This window comes from Amblyomma americanum, chromosome 2 (assembly GCF_052857255.1).
Source record: "Amblyomma americanum isolate KBUSLIRL-KWMA chromosome 2, ASM5285725v1, whole genome shotgun sequence".
Classification (NCBI taxonomy): Eukaryota; Metazoa; Arthropoda; class Arachnida; order Ixodida; family Ixodidae; genus Amblyomma; species Amblyomma americanum.
In genome coordinates this window covers 123,525,419-123,552,426 of record NC_135498.1, presented here as the reverse complement: position 1 = coordinate 123,552,426, position 27,008 = coordinate 123,525,419, and the positions used below count along the sequence as shown (strand labels likewise).

General features: G+C 42.6%; 1 protein-coding gene across 1 annotated transcript in view; it reads left to right on the top strand.

The window, feature by feature from the left end:
* LOC144121792 (fatty acid synthase-like) overlaps positions 1-27,008 on the top strand; it is a 116,580-nt gene that overhangs the window by 32,359 nt on the left and 57,213 nt on the right. Inside the window, exons 7-12 of the mRNA XM_077655190.1 lie at positions 3,532-3,921; positions 8,766-8,955; positions 9,626-9,855; positions 12,910-13,113; positions 15,794-16,051; positions 18,566-18,782. Of these exons, the coding sequence (XP_077511316.1) occupies positions 3,532-3,921; positions 8,766-8,955; positions 9,626-9,855; positions 12,910-13,113; positions 15,794-16,051; positions 18,566-18,782 (1,489 nt within the window). The remainder of the gene's footprint in view (positions 1-3,531; positions 3,922-8,765; positions 8,956-9,625; positions 9,856-12,909; positions 13,114-15,793; positions 16,052-18,565; positions 18,783-27,008) is intronic.

Genomic DNA, 27,008 nt, shown 5'->3' with positions numbered 1-27,008 from the left:
CGGTTCTTAATAACCCGAAATAACTAAACAAATGACCCCTAAACCCGAATTAGTGACGTTTTCTGGATATAACAGAGCAAAAAAAGTTGATTTCTCACTCACTTTTTCCACAATGCCTCGCAGCTTGTTGGCACCTTGCCAACACTAACATCTAGGCGCCGAAGCCACGGCCCTGGTTTTGCTCTGACGTTGCTGCAAGCTAAGCCACTGCACGCAATAAGACTCGGCAGTCGGCAGGGCTTCCCACATTGGCTTCGAATCCGTTTTACCTTATGGCGCTTTCATGCGCTAGAAATATGGGCCGCGTTCGCGGACTTCTAAAACGGAGAGCAGCGGGTCGGAAAAGGTGATGCCCCTCTAGCTTTTGTGTGCCTCTGCGTTAAAATTTAATAATTAAAAGGCCAGAGAAAAGAGTACTTCGAATTTACAAATTTCCGGAATTAACGAAATAGTTCTTGGTCGCTCTTCGCTTCGTTAACTCGAGTTTTAACTGCATCAAGTTCAGGCTTACTCTTGCAACGTTTCTTCAGCTCCTCAATAATTTGTGAACATCATTGTGCTGAGGCGTGCTCCAAAAGTGCGATAAAAATTTAGAACAGCTTAAGATGGTCTTTGCTATTTTTGAGACATTGCACCTAGGCGAACAAACCGCTTGGCGCCTTCTGTAGCTATGAAGAAAATTAAATTCCAATTAAATTCCTGGCGAGGCTTCATTTTTGTTTTTATTTTCTTGTTGGTGTTTTGTAATAAATGTTCGTTTCCAACTCTATTGAATGTTTTCAACCTGTTTCTATGTGCGTAACCAAAATCGCAGGTTTTGCCTTCTGTCTCTGGTAGTTTCATTTGAACTCAATCGTTTTTTACATTTTTGAAACCGTATGAGGGGCTCTTGAATTCTGCAGTTTTTAATAGGATCAATTACTGCATAAGTTGAAATTACTTTTGAGTAGCCCTTAAGAAATGTCGGCTGTTTTCTCAGACCGCAAGAAAAGTGCGGCAGGAAATTTTTGCAGGCAAGAACAGGCAATGTGTATGTTCCACTCTCAACAGGCACCATAACTGTTCCTTGCGATAAGGAGTAGGAGCGAAAGTGGGAGAAGGTAAAGAGAGAGCCTGCTTATTTAAAGGCTCAGGAATAAAATAGAGCACCTGTATTCCCTTGACAGGTAATTACATGGCACAGAACATGGCCTTATTTTTCTCTTCGCCACTATCAAAACAAATCTATCGTGCCCTGGTTTTGATGTAGAATATTGCGCAGTTTATTATGTCGATTGCACAATGCGTACCGCAAGACTGGTTAAGCGTTATGCACTCCAAGCACCTTTCAAACACCTAATCATCCATGACTAAAGCTTGAAGCCTTCATCACATGGCCAAACGAAATTTTATGCAGGTTTGACAGATTCGGGCACAACCAAGATTTTTAGCTGTGCGTATTTGTTAAATTCACCAGTCTCCTAGCCGTTGTTGCGCTGGATTAAGAACTGGCGATTTAGGCTACGATACAGTAATTCTCACTAATTTATCCTGAGGAATGATTCGGGGGTTTTTATAGTCGTATTTTCGAGAGGAAACCACAGCAAGGTAAACGCTGTCGGCATACACGGTTACAGAGTGGAAAACATGATTTTTCTTGTGGCAGAAAACATCATATCAAAAAGCAGCAGGAAAAGAAAGTGCAGAAGCGTCTAGTTTGGTTGGCTGCCCTCGGCAGCGGTAAAATCCTAAGTGGTCTAGTCACTAGGTTTTTTAAACATTTTTGTTCACTCAATTTTCTATGTATTCGGTAGTTCACAAGTCTCGTAAAATCCTATTCTGCATCAGACATTCAGGCACCTTAACTTACATTTGCATAGTTTAGGAGCATTCTAATGTGAAAGCACATTATATGTGCTGTACTGTCATGTAGACTCTGATATTAACCTGAAAGAGATGGGAGAAGACTCGGATGTTTTATGTAGGACGGTTTGGAATGATAATATGACCGTTAAGAAAGTATTCTCAGGAGGCGGTTGGTCAAACATACTATTTGAATGAAAAACGCTCCGCTGAAGCAATGCACACAAAGGCGAGGACAAGAGTAGCGCCCACCCTAGCCTCGCCTTTTCTGTGTTTTGTCTCAACGCTGCGTTCTTGGTTTCGATGGAGGTGAAATGCACAGGCCCCAGTGTTCTGTGGGATGTCAGTGCAGAGCAAATGTCTCCAGTGGTTGAAATTATTCCGGAGCCCTCCACTACGGCAAGTCTTTCACTCTTTCTTTTACACTCAGACTTTCGTCCCTTCCCTTCCGGCGCGATTCGCGCGTCCACCTAGATGCTAGACAATTAGCCATTTCCTTCCCTCAAAAAGTAGTTTTAAATTTTCTGCAATTAGTTTGGAAAAATATTAGCCACTATAACTTCAGAGAGCCACGCATCGCATATCAAAAACAGTTTCACATATGAAACAAAAAACATTATCAGGCATTTCGGGGCTCTGATTGCGCCACTAAGCATTGCTATCTTGGCGCTTCAATGCGAATACTCGGTTCCTTTGTGTAAGTAATCGTACAGATAATAGACTGAGTTTTCCTACAGGATTCAACATCTAGGTTATTTCCCCCACACTTTAACTGGGGCGTTGTCTCGTTGCTTCTCTTAAATTTAATCCAGTACCATTAGACGTTTACACAAAGCATGCGCAAGAAAGCTGCGAAAAGCCACGGCTGTTTTCGTGAGTAGAGCTGGATTTTTCATCATAAACTTCTCCATTGTCGTTTTTTTTTTGCAGCCTTAGCTGGAACATTACTCAACTTTCAATTCCTCAGTGTTGTCTTTGTCGAATCATCAGCAAAACAGTCCAAAATGAATATCTTTACAACCTAGTTATTTGTAGCGCTCTGTAAGGTAGTGAGCCGGAACACGCAGATGTATGTGCCGCCGTAGTCACGTGGTCTCACGCTAAAGAACACTAATAAGGAAGCTCTCAGGTTTAGCCTTCTAGACCACAGGGTACATAAATTTAAGCAAAAATACTGTGTTAGACTCTTGTTATGTACAACGTGGTGCCAAAACAATTTGCTGGTCCACTTCCTAGAATTTCTGCCAATGGTTTTCAAGAAGAGAGTACTATTACGCTGGGATCAACAATGCAATTTAATGGTTTCAGTCGTTTCAACTTTTTTTTTCGGAACACTTTGTCCATATAGCAGGATAATACGCTAAGCTCAGTCTCTCATGCATGCCACTCAAGGGCAGATCAAACATAAGCAGCTGAGAAAATTTTCAGGACTTAAAAATTTATATCAGCTTCAGTGGTGTTTACTGTTAATATTTATAGTATCTGGCATGAACAAGTTGTTCATAGGTTGCCTACCTGCAAGTGTAAATTTTCCCTGTTTAAAGTTTAGCGCCGACGTCTAGGAACAGTGAAAATCGAGCCCTAGAATTTTATTACGTGGTTCGCGTATTGCCATGCTGAAGAATGTTCAAACGCAATCACAGTGCAGATTTAATGAAATCCCTCAAATTTTTTTCTCCCTAAATACAGCACACTATGGACCGACTAGTTGCCGAAGGACCCTACCCCGACTCGGCCTACGCTCTGCTGAACCTAGTTGGCCAGCCCAGCGTGAAACAGTTCCCGTTCCGCAGCTTCATGCTTGTGCGAGTAGACGGTGCCGGGAAGGAGGTCGTCAAGGCAGAAGCCGAGGATGTCCCAAGAGAGAAACGGCCCCTGTGGTTCGTCTTCAGCGGCATGGGTTGCCAGTGGAGCGGCATGGCCCGTCAGATGATGAACTTTGAAGTGTTCGCCCGGTCTCTTCAGCGGTCGCACGACTTGCTCACAAGGTATGGGATTGACCTAATGGATACAGTGACAAACGAGAGAACTGACAAGCAGACCATGGCATCGCTCCTCGCATCAATCACATCTATTCAGGTAAGCCCACGGTGATCACTCTACACGTAATAAAAACTCAATGAATGACATAGAGGGCGGGTTTTCCTGTAATCTCACCTTTGGAATTTATTTGAAGAGTCGCTGATTCTAACAGCAGTATTCAGATGACCAATTAGCAGAGGGAAACATTTATTGATGATTGCTGGATGTGTAGAAACAAATCCCGTCTGTGAGATTCAGGTGGTCAATGTTCAATTTGCAAGTATGGCTGCTGAGATAAAGCCTATGAAGGGCGAAAATAAGCGGACATGCGAATCCTTGGATGTCATGCACGATAAATTGGACATGTTGGTGCAGCTCGAGGTAGGAATTAAATATGCAGAAGATAAAAAACTGCACGACTTCGAAAGAGCTTGACTTACCTGAAAGGTAAGGTAGACGATCTCGATATTAGAAGCGGGCTGTGGAATATAATCATTTTTCTGTCACCTGACCACAAAGATGACACAACAAAAACATAGAAACAAAAGTAACTGCTGGCAGCTTTCAGGACAAACATGTCTTGAATACCTAGGGTATTGGAAGAATGTGACGCTTGGGAGCGCCAAGGGAAAACTGAATGCCTCCTGTCATCTTCAAATACTCGGTTACGATACTGAAGCAAAAGATTTTGAGTACTTATTACAAACTTAAGGGCTCAGCTTTTTCAGCAAGCAATTACGTCTCCCAACGAATTCGTCAGACAAGGGAAAAAATGTCAGACAGCTGCAAGGCTAACTGAGACAAATGTCATGGTGTGCCACTCATGCATTATAGGGCTAAAACGTTATAACGGTTAGCAGTACTCGTAGGATGCTACATAATGAAAGTAGCACCCGGTCACAACCCCTACCGTGAAGGGAACGACCTAGACAATTTTTGATGGCAAAACTAAACGCTAAGAATGTCGTAAATAAAGTAACGATGCTAAAAGCTTTCCTTGTTGAATACCGTCCAGCAGTAGTAACGATCACTGAAACGCGGCTGTCCTAGCACATATCTAATAATATCTGTCCATTAAATCATAATATTTTGGCCAAAAACAAGTATTCTCGTTGCGGTGTTGTCGTTACTTTAATTATAGCCATGTGCATTTTCCGTCTGCAGGATGCTGATGGCGCATAGGCACTCTGATGCAAAGTTGTAGTTAATGAAACTCCGATTTGTATCGGTACAGCGGCCTAGATACCTTGCAGTCTGTATCAAAATAGATGCTGCGTCAGCCTAACCATTACAATATTATTATGGTCACAGGAGATTTTAATCTCCTGAGCGTTGCGTGGGAACCTCTGTATACAGTGTCCATTGATCAACCTTCTAGCGACGCGCTTCTTGACATCGCATTTTTGTGTGGCTGAAACCAATCGTGCAGGAGCCCACCCGTCTTGCGGCGAAAACCAGCTTCCTCGATTGAACTTCTCCAAGCCATAGTTTTTCTATGGCAACCTTTTACTCGCTATCGTTGGCCGCCCCAGGAATGCGAAAAATGATTTCAACATGGGTGTATAACTGGAGAAATGCTGATGGTGATCGGGTTCATTTCTTTGATTCCTTTTTTTTCAGTTTGCGACTACGCACGCTGATCCGCCGCATGCTGTGATGATCCATGATTGATTGTTAAGAAAAAAGGGGAGAAATACTTATCACAATATGTTCTTACATGCGTAAAAACGTAATAAATTTCATTACTGCATAACTCCTGACATAATATACAAGGTGCTTCATCTTACACACTGCACACTTTTTAAAACGGGCTTTTTTCAGTTAGAAGAGCCTTTTTTTGGCATAGCAATGTCAGCGACGTAGTACATCAGAAAACAGTTAAAACATGTTAATTAGCAGACTGGTTGACTAGTATTGAATAGTCAACTTTTTAACTATCACTGATATGCTCTTTAATAATTGAAAGGCGTGAAGCCCACCTAAATAATAGCCACATGAACATATCAGAATATCGAAAACGCCGTTACCCTCGGCTCTGTGGCCCAACAAATTTTGGCCATTCCGACGAATTATGCGCACTGAAAGATCGCTTTGACTGCAAGCTTCTGAAAAGCGCATGTATTTTGACATGACGTAGCCAAATTTCGTTGGGCCGCAGAGCCAAGGGTAACGGCGTGTTTTCAAAATTCTGAGAGTTCATGGATATTACTTAAGTTTGCTTCACGCAATTCAATAATTAAAAAGCATATCAGTAATAGTCAAAAAGTTAGCTATTCAATATTAGTTAACCAGAATGCTAATTCACACGTCCTAGCTGTATTCTGATGTAATACACCGCTGACAATGCTATGCCAAAAATGGTCTCTTCTAACTCAAAAAGCCCGTTTTTAACAACTGTGCAAGGTCTTAGGTGAAACACCGTGAATATTATGGCGGGAGTTATTTACCAGCGACACCACCATATTAATTAGGAAAAGGGTCAAATACAGTGATTGACAGGGTAAAAATTGATAGAGCGTAAGTTACCATCATGTACTCATACAATGTAAGTGCTAAGAGAGTAGATGGAATTCTATTTTAAATGATTTCAAGAACGTGACTACCCTTTGCGCTCCGCATCAACCAATTTGGACCATATCGCATACCTTTCAAAAACCGCTCGTCCTTGGCGCGCACACAGCTAAACCCATCAGTGCACCTCGCTACATGATGCACGTGCCCCGTGAACACCTCTGTCCCGCCTTCGCTGCAGTGTTCCCGCTACTCGCTGCTCTAGCCGAGACGGAAAAGAGAAGGCAAAGCAAAACGTGCCCGGCGCCGTGACTGTCAACTGATGGGAGTTCCAGTGCATACAGCATGGTAGATTTTTCTGATCCACTTCAGCGAGGTTTACCGATTGGTACACATTAAAGGCGAACAAAAACTAAAACACTTTCCAGCGCACATGGCAATCAAGACCATTTTGTGGATTACCTAACAAATAGAGACATTATTAGCTGAAAATCTTCGCACATTTTCTCAACACTTCATAAAGCATCTCACGAAGAAACAGAAAGTAGAACCGGTTTGGAATCACGCTTATATGAATCTAGAATTTGCGAAAGTGTAGGGTTCACGAGGACATAAATTTCGTTCCTCTAGAAAATATACAAATGCTTCCAAATTCTCATTAAAGGGTCTGTATTTCTCCGGTTCTCTTGTAACAACCTCAGGGTGCCGTAGTCCGAAAACCGTGCCGATGCCGAAGCAGAAAATAAATCGAACCTTCCCGAAATTTTCTGTTGGAATAATTTTTAGTGTAAATGAAATTAATAGACGTTCAGATAATCAGTTACCATAGACTGCCTAAGCAGAACGCACTTTTGAATGATGCTTTCCTATTTGATGGTTTCATTTTGAAGCTTTTCCCTTTTGCGGCATCCCATTGCCTGAATGTTGCACCGTTTCACTCCGGTTTTCTTTGGCTGACTGTTATGTCCGGCAGATCTTTTTTTTTGTTTTTTTATGTGTTATGTTACACACATGCGTGTTTCTTGGCGTGCCGTGTTAAATCAGCCGATGACGCGCGATCCCTGACATGATGCCCTAAAAGGCACTCGCTTGGGGGCACAGCTGTGCCGTCGCCTCCGCTTCCAAATTACATTGGGCGGTTCCTGCGCTCGGCTCGCAGCAAACCTCGGAGGCTTCACTCGGTGGACACACAGAGACACACGCTACAATTTTCGCCTAATTGCCCCTATAATGCGTGCGCAGTCAATTGTTCTCATTTATCTACGTCTACCCCCCGTGCACAAGTAGCAATAAGTGGCGTCCAAACTGAGCAGCTTCGTGTCCCTAAGCTTCCCACCAAACGACCATCACCGCAAGGCCTCCTGCTGCGTTGCAGTTGGCATATTGCCCTGGCATGCGACTAACTCGGCATGCATGCGACATATGGCGCAATTTTTAGTGCGCTTGAAGCTGCTGCGAGCAAGAGAAGTTGCTAGTGCTCGGAACAGTACTGGCACAAATTGTAAAGGTACTAATCATAACTATCGTCACCAAAACCATTGTCCTGACCCTTTATTAATTTGTTTAGAAATTGCGATTGCTTCGCTGCAGTTGTGCTGCGGAGGTATCTTCTGACAACGGTGACAAGGTGACGCTGGCAGCATAAAGACGAAGAATTTTGGGGAAGTGCTAATAGCGCGAAGCACCGAACGCAATAGCGTTTGCCGAGCGCACACACCAGATGGAAGAGCAGAAGCTCGCGGCGTGGCTCCACAAGACATTAAAAGTCTGCGCTACAAAGCATGCTCCCCACCTTGATGACGTGCAGTAGGGAACCGACGTGATGCAAACTTAACAGAAAATGTGCCTAATACAACTTATGAGGGCAAGAAGCCGTGCGAGTTGGTTCGAGTTTTCCAGAATATAACAGCGCCAAAGACGGCGACCAAGAACGGGGCAAGACGAATGAGGCGCTGTGTTTGTTTTGATTCCTTCTCGGCATCTATCTTTCGCGCTGTTGCACTATACAATTTATGAGCCGGCCTTGCATGTTCTTCTGGTAAACACTTCGGGCGAATGCCCACTCTCTACAGCATGGTAGGCTGCGAATTGTTTTATTTTCTATTCAGACTGTTCTACGTAAAAAGTTGTACTCCCGTACAACAATGGTTAATGCCTCAAGCAGCACAAGTAATTGGCCCAACATTGGAGCTGTATTGCTAAAGGCCGGCCCTACAAAGGAGCAAGATGGGATCATCCTGTTGCAATATTGGGCCGATGACCTGTGCTGCTTGGGGCGTCGATATTCACACACCAGACGCTAACACTCATTACATGTATGATTATGTAGAGCTTGAGGCTTTAGTGATCCCGGACTGGTCATCATAGGCACACGTCATCCTCTCCAACAGGTGGCCCTTGTAGATATGCTTCGTGCTCTGGGCGTTCAGCCCGACGGAATGCTGGGTCACTCGCTGGGTGAAATTGCCTGCGCTTACGCCGATGGGTGCTTTACGGCTGAGCAGGCCGTACTGTGTTCCTTTTGGCGAGGACGATGCACAGACCTTGCTAACCTGCCCAAGGGAGCCATGGCGGCTGTCGGTAAGCACAGCAGTCTTCCTTTATCCTGTGGCGTACATTATCATATTCAGTTGATTCTCATCTGAAGGCCCAATGAATCAACCGTAATCGAAGTTGCACGACGTACGAAGTCGCATGAAGTCCTTCCAAGACTTCATGCCTTCCAGGACGGATGTTAGGAATAAAAGATGATTGTGACTAAACAAAAGCACTTTCAGGGTGTAGGCTCAAAATTATTTGTAGTTTTACGGGTTCCACCAAAGCAATGACTAATTCGCAGCTAGCAGCGACCATTATTTAACAATAGTTCCGTAGCAAAATGAGAGCGGCACGCATGCCGAAGATAAAATGTAATACGGGCATCGATGCTTTGGCCAGCAGATCGGTCTAAACGATCATGCTTTTTTTGCTGGGCGTGTCCGGAGTTTGCATGAAAAATGGGCCCCGTCAGCCATAATGCGGGAATAACATATGAACTGCCGTCCGTTTTTTTTAACCTTTACGTCATTTTGTTCTTTGACTAGTCCCTGTCCTCGCAACTGCCGAATGCGAAGTGAAAACCGGATGTGAAATCAACTCCTTTGATGTATTTAAGTAGTGATACATCCCTGTGAAACTTCGGTTTTGATTTCATGAGTCTTTAACGGGCAAGTTCTGATACGAATATTCCGCCCTTCCCCACATTCTCAAGGTCTAACGTGGGAAGAAGCCAGTAAGCGTTGCCGTGACGGCGTGGTGCCAGCTTGCCACAACGCCGAGGACTCGGTGACTGTGTCCGGTCCGCCCGACGCAACAGCCAAGCTGGTGCAGGAGCTCAGGGCTGAAAACGTGTTCGCGCGAGAGGTGAAGAGCGGGAACGTCGCCTTCCACAGCAAGTACGTTGCGAGCGTCGGACCACCATTGCTGGAGCGCCTGAAGAAGGTAAATTCTTTCGGCACACTGAATTTCATGACATATCGCAATGGCAGTGTCGGTTACCAAATTTCTTTGGCGTACGCCAGACGTGGGAATAAAAGACTGTGAGCTGTGGTAAACTAAAAATTAAGATAACAACGCCCTTCAGCGTCTTTTAAGTGGCAAGCTGCAGTATCGAGTGAACACAGGTATATCTACTACTGCTAGAAAATGGCTGTGTAGTTTGGGGTCCTGTTCTTGGAAAAAAAGCTAGAAATGGTGAAAAGAAAAGCAATGAATTTCATCGTGGCTTCCTAACGCACTTTAGGTTTCCTATTGTCACTCGCGAGCCCTAACATTTCTAGAAACATTAGAAACATTTCTAATTTGACACCAGAGAAACTTGACAGAATAAGGCTTCTATTATTATTAAAGCTCAAAACTGCATTATTAATTCAGAGGTCTTCATCCGCCCGCCGTTGCTCGAAGGACAGGGCATAATAATGAGCACAGCCTTACGCCCAACTTCACTCCGCCTTCTTGAATAAAGAAAAAAAATTAATATTTTCAGGAGAATTTCTTCCTCATCGTTCTCGCTTATTTGAATCCGCTTCCGATGAAAGTTTTTTCTTCATTTTAAGTAAAAGCGTGTGAGGAACATGGACTAATATCGCTTCCTTGCATATAAAATATTTGCGTTTGCATTGCACGATTTTCTCCTTTTTTCAGTGTATGGATGCTTGTTTTTGAAGTCGGGCTGAAGTGAGTTTTGTTTTTCACCTCCGCTCATTTCCCACCTGCTTGGACTACATCGACTTCACTGTGTAACAGATGAAATTAAAAACGCCACAGACAATAACCACTTGTGCAATCACACAAACTCATTGTTTCTGCTTTCTATTCGCAGCTGGCACTGTGCTTTAGTCCTTGACATATGTGCCGCACCTGTAGTGCGAATTTGGTACTGACAGCAACAGCAGAAATAGAGAGCCCCTTTTAATTTTTAAATTCTGTTATTAGCCTTAATAACCCGATAGAGCTACAAACCCAACAGCATCAACAAATGACTCTGCCTAAACTTTCCCAAACACTTCTTGTTCAATGCGTTCGAGATTAGCTATACCTGCGTTTATATCATCAATGCACCCTAGCCAATCCTCCACCCTAAGTAGGTGCCATTAAGCCTGAGGACCTCATCATCATCATTACCTATAAATGAGTCGCTATTGGTCATTCAGTACATGTAACTCTTCAGAACACGGTTTCAGTTGTAGTGATACAGCCCCGCCGCGGTGGCTCAGTGGTTAGGGCGCTCGACTACTGATCCGGAGTTCCCGGGTTCAAACCCGACCGCGGCGGCTGCGTTTTTATGGAGGAAAAACGCTAAGGCGCCCGCGTGCTGTGCGGTGTCAGTGCACGTTAAAGATCCCCAGGTGGTCGAAATTATTCCGGAGCCCTCCACTACGGCACCTATTCTTCCTTTCTTCTTTCACTCCCTCCTTTATCCCTTCCCTTACGGCGCTATTAAGGTGTCCAAAGATATATGAGACAGATACTGCGCCATTTTCCTTTCCCCAAAAAGCAATTATTAATATTATTAGTCATACATGCGACAATTATATATGCCAGATCACAGCCACCATACGTCTGAGAGAACAGTAGCGCTCTATACGCGCGCAGATAAGAACATTCTTCGATGGATTTGAAAATTTGACGGACTTTTTTCTGTGATAGTAAATTGCTTGTTGCAAGTATTTGCCAGCTAAGGGCTTTTCATCACAAGGACCAAACTCTGAACTGGACATGCATGGTATGAACGAGGACATGCCTTTTGTTGCAGAGCGATGGGCCAGAGCATAGTTTCGCAAACAACCCACCAGCTCATATGATTATGCTCACTTATTGTTCCAGCCTTCTTTTCAAACCATGCAATTTTTCTCGTCTTCAGCATACCTAGGAGCAGGGAAGTATTATCTTCCCATAGAATGTGTCGTAAGGCTCTCAGATCAGTATTAAGAGGAGAAAACTTTATTGTTATCCGTGGTTATGGGGCATCTTCAAAGATGTTATCTCTTTGGTTGTATCCCCTGGAGTTTTACCTGTCGAGCTCGTCCACATTTAGTCAATTGTCGGTTGCCCTTAGTCCAGGGCTCCGCTGACCACAGCCGCCAGTTCAGCTCGCTGTACCAGACCTTGTTGGTCATCACAGCGGTCGCTGGACAGCAGTCTCCCATTGCTCCACACTCGTGTTCCGTATTTTGGGGACTTCTATGTTTTGGCCGGCCCATGTAAGGTGATATAGTGTGTGTTTTTTGTTGCATCAGGCACATTTTTCTGCGTATATCGCAGGGTGCATTCTGTTCAGTATGTTACCCAGTATGTTACCCAGACGGCAATTGTTACGGCTAGGAACGCCGCTCAACACACGAACGTTCTAAGTGATCTGTTGTAACCAAGATTGTTCTCATGAAGCGGATGCATAGCACTAGAGCAGTCCTCCTTTATTAAGGATTTGTTTTAGTTCGTTCGCACTACCACGCTTTCATCTTAGCTGTGGCCTGTTATAGTACAAGTTTACAGTGCGAAATGCCAGTCAGCCTTGCTGTCTGCAGTTGACTAGGTGTGGCCACTGCTTCCTTCTAGAAGAGGCATAGTTGCTTGAAGCAGGTGGCAAAATTATGATGGCGCTGCACTGAAAAGCTCAAACCGGGGCGCACCTACTATCTCATTATGATCCACTGAACTAAGCATGTTTCGAATCAGAGCGTTAGAGTAGTAGGAGATGAGACGGTTCGCATATAATTTGTGCGAGTTGCAAAACACAGCAGAAAAATTTCTGGACTAAAGGTAGGGGTATACGCAACATCTCCGTCACATATGAATGAACATGTTGGCGAAACTAAGCCATTTTGCGCCGTGTAATTTCTCAGTACCATCATGCACTTTCACTTACACTTGCTGGTAACCTACATGCCCCTCAAGCTGCAATTTCACGTTACCCAAAATAAACACAGAAAAATACGGTGCAGCTCTTGCATGCCTCGCAACCCTTCCTTTTTCTGCATCTGCTCCCACCGGCAGGTAATTCCTGAGCCAAAGCCTCGCAGCCATCGCTGGGTGTGCTCGTCGCTGCCTGAGAGCCGCTGGGAGGAGCCCTTTGCCCGGAGCTCCTCGCCGGAGTACCATGTCAACAACCTGCTCTCGCCGGTGCTGTTCAGTGAAGCTCTGCAGCATGTCCCCAAGGATGCCGTGGTGCTCGATATAGGCCCCCATTGCCTTTTGCTGGTAATGGTTTCATTTCTTACACAATTACTTTATTGCTTCTTGCTACCGCATATCCAACATTCTCGGACAAAACTTTTGAAAATTAAAAATATTGTAAGATACTTTAAGGAAATGCTGAAGATAATCGTAAATTCTTCTCATAGGTAGCAAAATCTTCGTTTTAATGTGTTTGCATCGATCACGTCGAGCACCTTAGACTGCCGTAGAAAATCAAAAGGGAAGGGTCCTAACCATAGGATGAACATTATTAGAAAAAGATGCAAGACTACCGTGGGGTAAATTGCGGATATATTAATTGCTATAGTGAAATATTGCATTATAAGAAAAAAATTGCGTTTATCAGCGGTTGCCTGCTCAAAAATGCTTTTGTGCAGAATTGTTGGATATGTTACTTAGAATTGAACGCTGCGTTTATTATCACATGCTCTACGGAGACTGAAACACAGACCTCAAGGTGGCGTCAGCAACCGTGCTACTCCCGCAGAACATAAAGCAGACTACATCTTATATATGCCTTTTATAGAGTTAAGAGGTTAGCTGTAGGAACAGCCGCTATGCTGCGTAGGGATGATAAAATGTCTTAGGGTGGCATAGTCTAAGTTTAGCGGTATACTGAGCTACTTAAGGCAACGGTGAACTTATCGTGTCACCTCATTATGAGGATGCAAGTCTTGTCCACCTGCCGGAGATTTTGCGCTTCGCAGATGTTCAAATGGTCTTTTGCGCGGCTTGAAAGCAGACCCTGTGACCTGTGGACTTCTTGAACCTGAATTTATCATTATCAATCAATAAATCAATCAATCAGAATAGTTTGACTCAGACGGCTAGTAAAGAATACATGCGAGTCTTCTGCGCCCTTAGCCTTCTCGGCTTGACTTTGGCCCATGAAGGACGTTCAAAAAATAATTATGGCCAGACTACTCAGTATATATACAAAGAAAATCGATATATACAAAGAAAAGCGAAATACTCAAGAAATTATACAATAGTTAGGAGGACAAAAATGAATGAATGCATCTAAGAAAAATACTGATTTATAGTGCAGTCGAATATTGCTGGCTCCGAAAATTTTTTTATTTCTGCGATTGACAATTGACCTATTTTTACGTTGGCAGGCAGTTTGTTCCAAATTTTTGCAGTGGCATAGGCAATAGGTATTTTACCGTACACAATATTAACAACTGGAAGCTTAAAATGACAACTGAAAAAATTTTCAGTTGGACGAGATGGATATACGTAAACAGATTATGATAGTGAGACGTTATGGTTTAGTATATATATAACCACGCAAGCTAGTTTGAAATCGCGCATAGCAAAAAAAGATGTAATGTCTAGGTCACTAAATAGCGGAGCGGATCCATCTGTGTTTTTACTAAGTGGTATTATACGAAGGGCTCTTTTTTGTAAAATTGCGATTTGATTTAAGTACCTGTTGTACGTAAGTCCCCAGGACTCTACACAGAAAGTTATATTGTTTTTAAAAAGGCAATAATACGAACTTTTTAATACGCAAAGCGAGAGGAACATTCCATCTTTTATTAGTACAAAGAAAGTCTGTCTCACTTTACTGCTTACACCAATTATGTGAGGATTAAAATTGAAAACGGAATCAAGAGTTACAGCAAAGCTAATATCGGGGCCAGTTGGTTGATCATTAGGCGAACGTATGCGCTAAAAGCGGCACAAGAACACAATACACACGCGACACAAGCGCATGTGTCGTGTGCGCTTGTGTAGTGTGTGTATTGTCTTCTTGTGTCGCTTTTAGCGCATACGTTCTTATAATAATCTGGAGTTACACCAAGATATACCTGTTTATCGACTCGTTCGAGGCGGTTTGCGCGTATTGGCAACTCATTTAAGCTATTTGAATTTTCATAAGAACTGAAAAAGACGATGTGTTAAGTCTTTGAGGTGTGATTTGTTAATTTATTTTGTAGAATCCACTGACATATCAGAGAAATATCACTATTAGCGTGTCTTTAGACCATATTAGGTTCATGACTAGAGAAGAGCAGGGCTGTATCATCCGCACACATAATAGTATGGCCCAATTCAGAGCGTCTGGCAGACCATTTATTACAAAGAAAGAGTAATGGTCCAATACCGAGCCCTTAGCCGCGCCACACATGATGGAATGAACGCTTTGTACGGATATGTCGATTTTAACACTTTGATTACGGCCAGAAAAATAGCTTTTGAAATTGCTTTGCTTTACCTCTGAATCCATACCAATGTAATTTTGATAGTAGTATATTATGATGCACGGCGTCAAACTCTTTTTTAATATCAATAAAAATGCCAACTACGTACTATTTGTTATTTAATGCTTTATTGATCAATGCACTTAAAGACTGCACAGCCGTGGAAGTATACCTTTTTTCCCTAAAACCATGCTGGTTGTCCACAAGTACGTTATATTTAACTACAAAATGGGTAAAACGTTTCATCTATAACTTCTCACATACTGTGTAAATGACACTAAGTATTGATACTGCTCGGTAGTTCTGGATGCCATCCTGACTATAGCACTTTTATATGGGAGTGACTTGTGCTATTTTAAATGCGTCTGGATATTTAGGCATGTAGAAGGTTGCATATCTCGCGATATGTGCCATGTCTTCCATTAGACAGTCTTTTCGAGATCGAGTGTTTTTTTATATCTTTTACTGAAATGCAGCCGGTGCTTCGACGCGCCCTCGGCGCCGATGCCAGCTGCCTTGGCCTGATGAAGCGCCATGAGGACAACACGCAATTCTTCCTCGGCTCGCTGGGGAAGCTTCACTCACTGGGAGTCAAGCTGGATTTGTCGCCGCTGTATCCACCAGTGCCGTTGCCCGTACCACGTGGCACACCCAGCATCGCGCACCTGGTCAGCTGGGACCATTCGCAGACTTGGACCGTCACTCGGTGGAATGACTTCTACACCTTAGCGCAGGTCAGACAACGACCCCAATAGTATATGGCAGATTTTACAGCAAGAAGATTCTTGCCTTAGCCAAAATAGGAGGCCACACAAAAGCAATCTTTGGTCTTACAGGTGTATTCATCATTGCCAGTAGCAGCCACCCTTTCCCGCATCTAAAAAAGTTTCGCCTTTCGGCGTTCATTCCTTTGTGCTGCCGCTATTTATGGCAGTTATGTTCCGTCAATTGCTACAAAATTTTTGAAGTCACAGACCGCGAAGCGCCAGCATGGTTTTCTGAGAACTTCAGTATTTTACTGCTTGCAAGCTATGGCTAACAAAAATTGGAAAGTGTATTTTCCCGTATGAGGATTCCCATAGAAGATATATGAAATACCATATAATCACAAAATTCTGTGCAGTAACTTTTCTCACTTGCTCCTTGAGGATGGAACTGAAAGAAGTTACCTAGAAATTATCGCAATTTGTAGCGTTGCCTTTTGGATGTACTCCTTTACTACGGCTTCTGAATTCGCAAATTTCTGCACAAAAGTCTTCATGCAGCCGGTAAAGAATTTGTGTTAGTTTTTTTGTTACGCATCGCGCAGGACATACGTGCCGGCGTGCAATATGTGCACGTTTTGTGAGTGGAACTTGATTGGCGTAACTACTGAACGGAGCAAAACTGAAGGAATATCTTAATGTACGCGCTTCGGAAAAATGGCTCATAAAGGAGAACTTTTTCTTTGTCAGAATATTTCGCTCTTCTTCGACGGTATACAGAGACTTGTGTATCGCTAAGACAGTGAAGTTAAGACGTAACTTTTTTGTATGAAAACTTTTCTGTGCCGAGGGAGGTGGGTAACGGATAATCTGCTGACTCCATAATCGTTAGAGCCACTTGGCCCTGACACCTTCACACAAGGCCACGCTGCCATTTTCAGTGTCGGAGCATGCGCTCGGTGTCTTAGTTTGCATACAGCGCAGCTGTTTACGTGTCGTTTGCCATTTGGGAGTGGGTGGTGGTGGTGCAGTAGCAGGTCATGTGTTCATCTCTTGTATGTGCCTCGCGCTCACTCTCACGTGTTGGGATGCGGGGTGCGCTAACATAAGATAACGCGATCACGCGAAGCTCTTCCCCGTGGTCGGATGTACACCCCGTGCACACAGGTGTTTAGACACAAAGAACGATGTCAGGCCACGAAAAAAAGCAGGTTAGCCACCTAAGCTTCCGCTTCAGTCGTGTTCAATGTTTTTGTGAGGCGGCGTCTTCAATACACTACACGGATGATTTGGAGCATTCGTCTGATTGAATTTGTCTAATAGATAGCATAGCAAGGAAAAATAATGCGCAGCTCTGCTACCATAGCGAGCTTATACCAGATGCCCTAGCTAAAGGTAGCCAATCTTTCAAAAAAAAGGCTTTGCTTCCTAGCGCACTAAAACCAACTGAGCAATATCCGGTGTTAAGTGGCATTGTTTTCATTATTTTCATATTTCTCCAAAGATAACTAATTAGCAATCAACAATCGCCTTCGAGAATCAGTGTCAATTTAGAAGTCGTAGATCGTCTTGGACGAAGCACAGGTGATGTGTTTGCCGCTTGGAATCATTTAAGCAACCTTATTTAAAGCCACCGCGTGATATCGGCTGGAGCATACCTCCTGCCCAGCGCACAAGCAAAGAAAGCCTAGTCGTGGAGAACTGCGGACAAAAGGCAGTTTTATTTTCTGAAACACGTGTAGCGACGCTGAAGGTGAAGCTTTCCCACTTGGAAGCTTTTGTATCCTATTATATTTCATTTATGGCCGCTGAGAAAAGCTACTTTAAGTAAATAATGTTTGTTTTTGAAGGCGATCTACAAGTTCCGCATTGACATTTGATTCCTGGCACAAAAAAGTTATAAAGTAGCTAATTTGTCATTAATAGTTTATTAAGCTTTACTAATTTACTAATTATTAAGCGTCAGCCGAAGAGTCGCGCTCTAGCCTCCACCGATTACGACGAAACGTGGCAGTGCTGAGTCGTCCGCATGTTATTCTTACATCATAAGCACATTCCTGTTAAAAAATGCCTTTGCCCAGAATTGTTTGGTACATAGCTCGTACAGAAATTTCGGTTGAAGTTCCTGCTAAAAAAACGACAATTTCTCTACCGCGGAATACAATCAAAGAATTCCTGTCAGTTGTTATTCGACCACATCACATTTCTGTCCAATAGCCAGAAATGTCTGCATCAAATCGGTAAATGTAGAAATGAAATGCCGCTTCCCCCTAATCAGCACTCTTTGTTCCTTATGCTTTATGATCGCCTAAGTCCTTGCGTTTGATATCATTGATATTTATTCACTTCCCAATGTAGCAAAGTGCTTCAATATTGGCTGTATTTTTCATAAGCGTGCATTTTAATACCAGACAAATGACTTGAAAAACTAAATATCTACCGCACTAATGACATGGTTTTCGAGAATGTGAGGAAAACTGAGCCATTCGAAGCAAGTTTTTTAAGACTTGGACAGGCGGGTACTAACATCTCGTTCTTATGCAGTCATCGGAAGAAGTTGTGGAGGTGGACACGGAGACCAACGAGAGAGATGCTTACTTATCTGGTCATCAAATTGATGGACGTGTGCTGTTCCCTGCCACTGGGTACATCGTGTTAGCCTGGAAATTCTTGGCAAAACGCGCCGACAAACCATTCGACAAGATGCCAGTTGTATTAGAAGATCTCACCTTCCACAGAGCCACCGTCTTGCTCAGGAGCAGTAAGTTTAGTTTGTTTACATTTACTGTGGCGATTGTGTACGACAAATATTTTTTATATAAGGATCACAGAGTCATTCACATGTGTTGTAGTTTTAACCTCGTGGCATTGTGTCTCACACAACAGATACTTGTAATGTTTTTTTTCTGACGAACAATATTCTTCCTTATTGCATTATCGAGTATTGAAATAAATTATTCCTTATTATCATTTTTGCATTGAAATTGTTCTTTAGAGTATAAAGGAAGCAGAACGCATTTTCTTTCTGTAATTTATGTGAAATCATAATAATGCCACCGACAACCTTCTTCACTCTCCTTTTTCTTCTCTCCTGAGGGCATCCATTTCCTGAAGTCGAAGCGGAATAAGCATGAAAAATTAAAACTAACTCACTTTGCCATAATATCGGCCCAATTTGCTGATAATTTTGCTTTCAAATTCAGGCGCATTACTTATTGAGCACCCTTCACGTGTAACCCGCCTGTGCATGTAAGCCTGTAACATGACAAGGCACTCTTCGTTTTGCGCACAGAATCAATAAGACACTTCACTTTCTAGAGTCTTAATCCAGTAACAAATAAAAGGAGAGAAATTAGGTTTCTGGCTATTACTTTACTGCCACCATTCAGAAAACTTCGTTTGACAAACGGCGGATTAGAAAGAGGAAAGCTCAATGTAGGATGTCTTGCATCTGCAATCGCAATTCCCCCATATTCCGAGTTCAGAGAAGCTGCCTAGTTATCGAAAATCGCGTGATGTTTTCTTGAAGTAAAAAATTTACAACCGTTTGGTGTGGCGGATTTTGGAAAGCAATTCAGTACATTCTGTTTCATAGGGAAAGTGGTCGAATGGCCAGAATATATATAAAAGTACAAACCTTATAGGAAAGAACTGCAGGAGCAATCGTTCCTTGAATACGAAGAGAAAAAGCAATGTTTGGAAAGTATAGCTTTCTTCCACTTTGTTCAGCATATTCTACTAAGCTCCGCTATAGGATCAGTAACCAAAGACTGTTGTGTAGAACGTGACAAAGTTTATTCTGTCCGTTCCTCGTGCTTTAAATGAAATATACCAAGGAATTCCATTCCATAGAATAAGCATTGGTTCCACTGCTACTCACACTTTGTTTGTGCTATGAGTGCCCCAGAAATAATGTTGCTCCAAATAGTGTGATGAATTACCTGCAATTAGCTTTTAGCCGGTGTACTTGCGCTCCTGTGGCTTTATCAAGAATGTATTACTACCGCGTTCTTAAGCGTACATACTTCCTGAAGGTTAGCCACTGTCGACACATTCCTCAAGAACGTTATTTTTTATGCATGCCGTAGTCCTGCACATCAAAAATCATACCGATGTCAGCAAAGTATACCAATGTGTAGTGTGCATTTTTAATTTTTTACTTATTTTCTATCCAACAGTGCCTCAATATGTTAGTCACTTATCATCTGAGGCTTCATTTCTGTGTTCTAAAGTTTTAGCTAGACATTCGAATATTGGTTTTTATTTCTGCTAGTTATCCAGTCGCCACAAAGTTCTTTTCACTTATTTCTAACCACCCCTCATATTACAGTCGCTGTCCTTGCTGCTTTGAATGCACAGGAAAAGCTCTGGGTGCCTTTTCAAGCAATTGTTATTTCCAGAGAAATCATCTTAACAGATTTATTCCTTCCTTTGAATTTGTCTACATCGAATGCCTTTCTGTGGTTGACCTGCATTTTGTGCCCATAATTAGCGGGCATGCTTTTTCGGAAAGGATATTTACTCCGGTGGTGGCTACTAGAATCCTCCTAGCAGGACCAAAAAAAATTATGAAACGAATGTTGAAATGGATAGAGAGAGGTTTCCTACTTGACTGAGTACCATTAACAAAGAGTTGGAGCAGGCACCTCAGAGTTTTCTCTACGTCTATAGAGCATTATTTACAGCCAGGTTACTTCTGATTGTAAAAAAAAAATAAATTTGTGGCATGCTGGCAAAGCTTTAAATATAATATTCTGAATATTTCAAGGAACACTGAAAGCCCAAAATTCTCTCCGTGCATGCGACAACATAAATTTATTGAAGACCTTCATTGCACATCTTGATAACTCCTGGCCTAAATAAAAGATTTTTTAATGACGCGCTCTACTTGTTAACACCAAATTCTGTGGCACCGCCTTAATATAGGTAGAAATTTTAAATGGCCTTAAATAATACTACTCTGCAGAAGCTAAGATCTGCATTATCAAAAACAAATGTCTACCGGGAAACGCCATAGGGCGTCACTCAAGGCGTCACTCAAGGCGTACTGCAGCCGAAACGTTACACTGTGGATTTCCTTTAGAAAAGAAGCTTGCAGTAAAAAAAAAGTTCTCCGCGTATTGAACTAGTTTGGAGCCTAAATTGTTGTTGTAAACCTAAACAACTGATACGGCTGCCCATCATTTCAGGGGCATTCAAATGGGCCCCATTTTAAACTCCATGTTTACTTCTGCATTGCACACAACATACGATATCAATTGTGCCCCTCAACGCTCTGGTCGTAGAGAAGTCCACTTGTAACAGAGATTTGTTGAAGCACATGTCATTGATTTATTTGCGCACATACACACGTACGCACACGCACTAACGAGGAGACCTGTGCACGCTTGGTATCGCGCGCACACACAAACATGCGCGCGCGCGCACGCGAACACGCACACCATCACAAACACGTACTGTGTTTGCGCGCCCCATAAGTGGTTTTCCGACTGCGTGGCATTGAACTTCCTGGCGGCCTTCAGCCGTGGAAAGACATCTTATTCCAAACGATATTCATCTGCAGCCCTGACGTCTGCGGTAGCCTGAATGTTGGCGGAACAGATGGGTTTTTTACTCTGCGAGTGACTGCCAAAGTCTGAATTCGGCTATTTAGTTGCTAGAATCCCACATAGTGGCTAGCGTCTAGCGTGCGTCTTGTCTACCTACCTTCTGTGAGCGTCTTCCTTATGCGCTAGCCACTACGCTGGATTCTGCGAGAAATATGTCGGTGCGGTTCGTGCAGATGGATTGTACTGCAAGGCGCACACTGTGCACCTGATAGAGTTCAGTGATTAAGTGAATAATTAACAAAAATAAGCTAATAAACTTGTCGCCTTTGGTTTCATGGGCCCACATTATATTAAGAAATTGATGGATGTCTACGTAGAAGCTGGATCAAGTTTTTAAACTCTTTTTCGGAAATGCATTTCGAAATATTTAACGTAAAAAATACAGATCTTTAACACGTAAAGTTGGCTTCCCGCAATGAGAATTTTTAAAATGCTGTCTCAGGGCGCAGTGTTGTTGCCCAAATCTAGTTAACTGCTTCTACCGCATAAAATAGACGAACTGCTTCCGTATGTGGTATATTAGACATGCGAGCGGCGCCATTTTAAAATTGTGGATTGCGGGAAGCCAAATTTATCATCTAAAAATGCGTATATTTAAGGTTAAATATCTCAAAATGCATTGCCCAAAAAAAAAAATTTGGAAACTGCACTCAGGTTTTATGTTGACAGCCTTCAATTTTCCAATAAAATGTTTCTCAGCAAAGCACTTGTTTTTCTAAACAGAGCAGCTACTATTGCGCTCTTCCCTGGTTGTGAGGTACTCTTGGCGATTTTGAAACCGTAAGAGCATCAATACAAAAGCGCAGGAGTAGGACAGGGCGATGAGCGGTTGAACGGCTGGACAGAGCTCTTACTGGACAGGGAAATCTTACGGAGTCCTAACGTAACACCTAAAAGAATTTACAGCGATGCCACTTATAACATTTCTGCGAGTACAATGGCGCAACAGCGTAATGATCGCGCGCAGCTAAAATAGGAAATACGATAACCAACGTTTACTGCAGACTTTGTTGCATTACAGTTCTTGCTCAATGTTTACCAGTCATTAGAGCTAGAAAACAAGCATTTTTAGGCACAAATGGCAGACACTGCACAGCGCGCAGACCATGAAGAAGCCCAGATGCGTGAGTTGCACGAACCCTGCTCGAGCAGAATATTTGAATTTCTCAGTTGCCAGTGTGCTTACAACAAAGCTGTTATGGCCCATTTAGTGGAAAACTTTGACTAACAGTCGAAGAGAACTAGATGGAAAGCGGAGCAGTGCCTAGAGGGGAAAGGAGCAAAGAGGAAGCGCCAGGGCTGTGCCTGTGATTCAACAGATGCCACTGTGTAAGGGGCGTTCGTGGGTGCTTACTTAGGCAACTTGCTCCTCCGTGCACGGTGCTTGAGAACGGTGACCATAAGCAACATACTGCACCTGCAACGAGTAAGATCTCTAGTCATCTGTGCTGTGAATTAGCATCATGTTGTCAAACGTTCGATGGAACACCATCTGGTCAGGATGACGCGTTATATTTTTTTCAATTCAACTGATTTCCCATGTACACATGGTGATGGTCGAGGGAAAAAAAAGCCAGAAATTGCGGCTTGACATGCCGCTCGGCTCCTTCATTGCTGGACAGCAGGCAACATGCAAATTATGTACAGCAGTGACACTGCAAACAATGGTTGTCAAGAACGGTTGGCGCATCATAAGAAAAAACAATAAGGGATGAAGCGCACACAAAAAATTCTAATAACAAAAGCAACAGAAAATATACTTAAAAAAAAACAGGTCTTTGGTTATTCAAATTAGGTCAACACTTTATGGAACGAAACAGATAAAAAAAGAGTGAAAGCATGGTGAAATCTAAAAAGTAGCACATACATCCTGTATATCTTTGCGGCATGCTCGTGATACATCAACTTTTGCATCATTAAGCTTATTTAAAAGCCAGGCCAACGTGTTTGCTAGGCTATATGTACCATATATTGCTCGGTATGTTGGAAAATACCACAGTTCGCTGGTCTGATAGGGTAAACTTGAACATTTAGCGAAAGGTGTGTCGTTTCACGCAAGTAATTTACATATTATGTCCTTTTTATATCTTTCAACCAACCTAAAATTATACATTTCAGACACTTTCAGGGCATTGAACTAGCGGAATAAATCGCATATGCTAATATCAGAACTAACGTTCAGTATTGCACGTACAGCCATCTTCTGTAAACCGTAAATCTTATTTCTATTGGTGCCTGTAGTTGTTCCCCAAACTAAGTGCGTATAGTTAACTTGGGACATAGATAGCTAATTATATAGGAGAAGCCTAATTTTCCATGGAAGTAAGTGGCGATGCCGGTTAATGAGAAAGCTTATTAGTGACAGCGTTAACATGATTGTCCCAGCTTAGCTGGCTGTTGAAATGTACCCCTAATATCTCAATAATGTCCACAACCTCTACCGTTTCCAAACCTAGCTTAAGACCGCATGGTAGATAAATGTTTTTGGTTTCAATACAACAGCTTTAGTTTTAGTTACATTATATTTCAGCTGATTATTAAAGGACCATTGATGGAGTGTACTGAGTGTCCTATTTGCCTCGTTTATCACATCTTCACATACGCTTGATCAGAACAGTGACACGTCATCTGCATACATAACACACTTCGCATGCAGGCATTGATTAACGATATAATTTATATATAGATAAAAAAAAAGCGGTCTAAGGATACTACCCTGAAATAAGCCAGCAGTTACTTTTTTTACTGAGGATATACAGCTATCAATACTTACAAACTTAAAGCGGTGTGCAAGATATGACGCAAGAAGCGCATGAACACGACACCTGAGGCCTGGTTGAAGTTTTGCCAAAATTATATTATGACTATGTAGTCGAAATGACGTCATCCACTCATTGCGTCCTTTCCGAGGTGCTACATGCGCCTTCTACGAAACATTTTCGGTGCACAGTGCTTTAAATTTGTCAAGAAAGCTATCATAAGCGCCTTCCACGTCTGTCATAGAGAGCACGTCAGACCAGGTTATATCTTAAACAGCCTGTCTGAACGAAGCACGGTTTTTCTCAATCATCGCTTAATAAAAGCAAGCACGTGCTGGTTTTTTCTTCATACGTGATTTCACCCCTAGCAGTATTGGGAAATGGTCACTAAGATCGTAATCAAAAAGAGTGGACACAATGCTCTTTTCATCAAAATTAGTAATAAACAGGTCAACTACTTATTCTGTATGCATAGTAAGTCTTGTTGGCGTATCAATTTTGTTAATGCAGCCATTTGCGGAGATCAGCAAAATAAAATCTTTTGCTGTACTGCTATCGGAAAGCAGATTTATATTAAAATCGCCGCCTAGAACGACACTGAAGTTGTTCACAAAATTCGACACCGAGTTCACAAAATTCAAAAGTGTGTCAACGAAAGAAAAGAATTCTGCAGTGCAGCCATCAGGAGGACGGTAACAAATTGCAGTAATAGTACGGTCAAAATTTAAGCAAACCATTTCGTAGTCAGAAGTGATACTACAAAATCTTGCTAATAGGTCATAATTTATACACTTTTTAATAAAGCACAAACACTGCCACCACGAGTTAATGATCTGTTCATGAAAAACAAGTTGTACCCGGTTATATTAATTACTTCTTCATCACAGGAGTACCAGGTTTCCGTAATCATAAACACTTAAAACTTATTTACTTTATTTATTAAAGAGGTGCTCAAGATCAACAGTTTTATTCACGGCAGACCGCGCATTCACATGGAGACAACGAAAAGACGTGTTTGTTTATATTTCCTTCCATTTTACTTCATTGATGCTGACTTGATTGTACGCTTCTAGACCGTCATATTTGTGGATAAGGCTGCGCACGTCTAGATTGATCATCTCCGGCGCCTTGACCGAGTGGCCAGTGGTTCCATACTGTGCTCTACGTCTTTGTCTTCGTTTTTTGGTTCTAGTTCAACAATGTCGTTGCTATCATTGTCCCAGGCGAAAAGACAACCATTAATTAGGACCTTATGATACGTCAACCTCACTTTTTCTTTCCTGTTACGATTTTATTTGGTTCGATTCCACAGTTTTTTTCTTACCTCTCGGACCATTTGTAAAATACTTTGCTAACGGAATAGGCAGATCCTTTAAGTTTAAAGCAGAGCTTTAAAATAACCACTTTATCACGGCAGTCTAATAATCTAAAGGTCACAGGCTTATCTTTGTCTCCATTGTCTGCATTTCGCGTACCGAGACGATGTGTTCTTTCAATGCCTGATGCTTTCACGTTTAGGTTATCTTCAAGAATATCTTTTGTTACTATTGTCTGAAGTTTTCCTCAAACTCTTCTTCTCGCTCCTCTATGCCAAAAAGAATCATGTTTGATCGTCGTCTTCTATTTTCTAAACAATCAATTTTTTGTCATTACTAAAAGCTGTTGCTCCAATTCAGTTATTTTTTTTCACATTCCATGACTTTTCCTGAAGGCTTCCTATCTCTTCCAGCTTCTTTTCATAGACGTTGAGCTTCTTGTTCGTTACACTTTTCCCATTCTTTATTTGTTGTCTGTAGGTCGCAATCAACTCAATTGCTCCAAAATCGAATTATCTGGTCCAGGGTTCGCCTCGATGTCGCCGCCCAGCAGCAACAAGAATCGCAGTGAAACACCTAAACAACACATCAAATCAATCACGGGCCGTGGGCACGGCAGCAAAAGAAGGCAAACATTGCTGCTACGAAGGCATTTTCCGTAGCGTTTGCGCACCTGAATGAAGAAGACAAAAGGGTTTGCGGCCCTCATCTTGGCATTGCCGCCACGCCCACTGCCGCGTGCTTCGTGGCACGCCGCTTATATACAATCCGGTGTTGCTGCTGCCCATGCTCCTGCCCCTTCCGTCGACGAAGCAGTCGACGGATTTCAAGATTGGTTCACTGGCCAAATCAAGAACGAAAATAAGGTTTCGGGTACCATACGGGGCTCTTTTCAACAAAAGACTGTCTCGGTAAAAAGGAGAAGGCTTGAATATATTTCAGGATCCTTCGCAATCTTTTCCCGTAGATGTGATGAAACTTGCCTTTATTCTTGCTCATTATGTTGGCTCTCGTCTGTATGATAAGGGACTCCAAATGTAGTTCAGCCGATGTCTTTCGATTCCCAAGATCGCCGCCTCATCCAAGGCTATCTCCTGGACGTTGGATTTCACCTGTTCTAAAATCGCTTTCTTTGATGTGCGGTCTTTGGTTCCATCACCCTGTTGATCCCTCATGCGTCGCTGAATATTTCCGGTTTCTCCGATGTAGAGGGAGCGACCGTCGCGTCATTGGATTCGATAAATGACACCGGGAACTTAGCGCGGTAGCGGGTCTTTCACACTGACAAGTTCGGCAAGCAGCT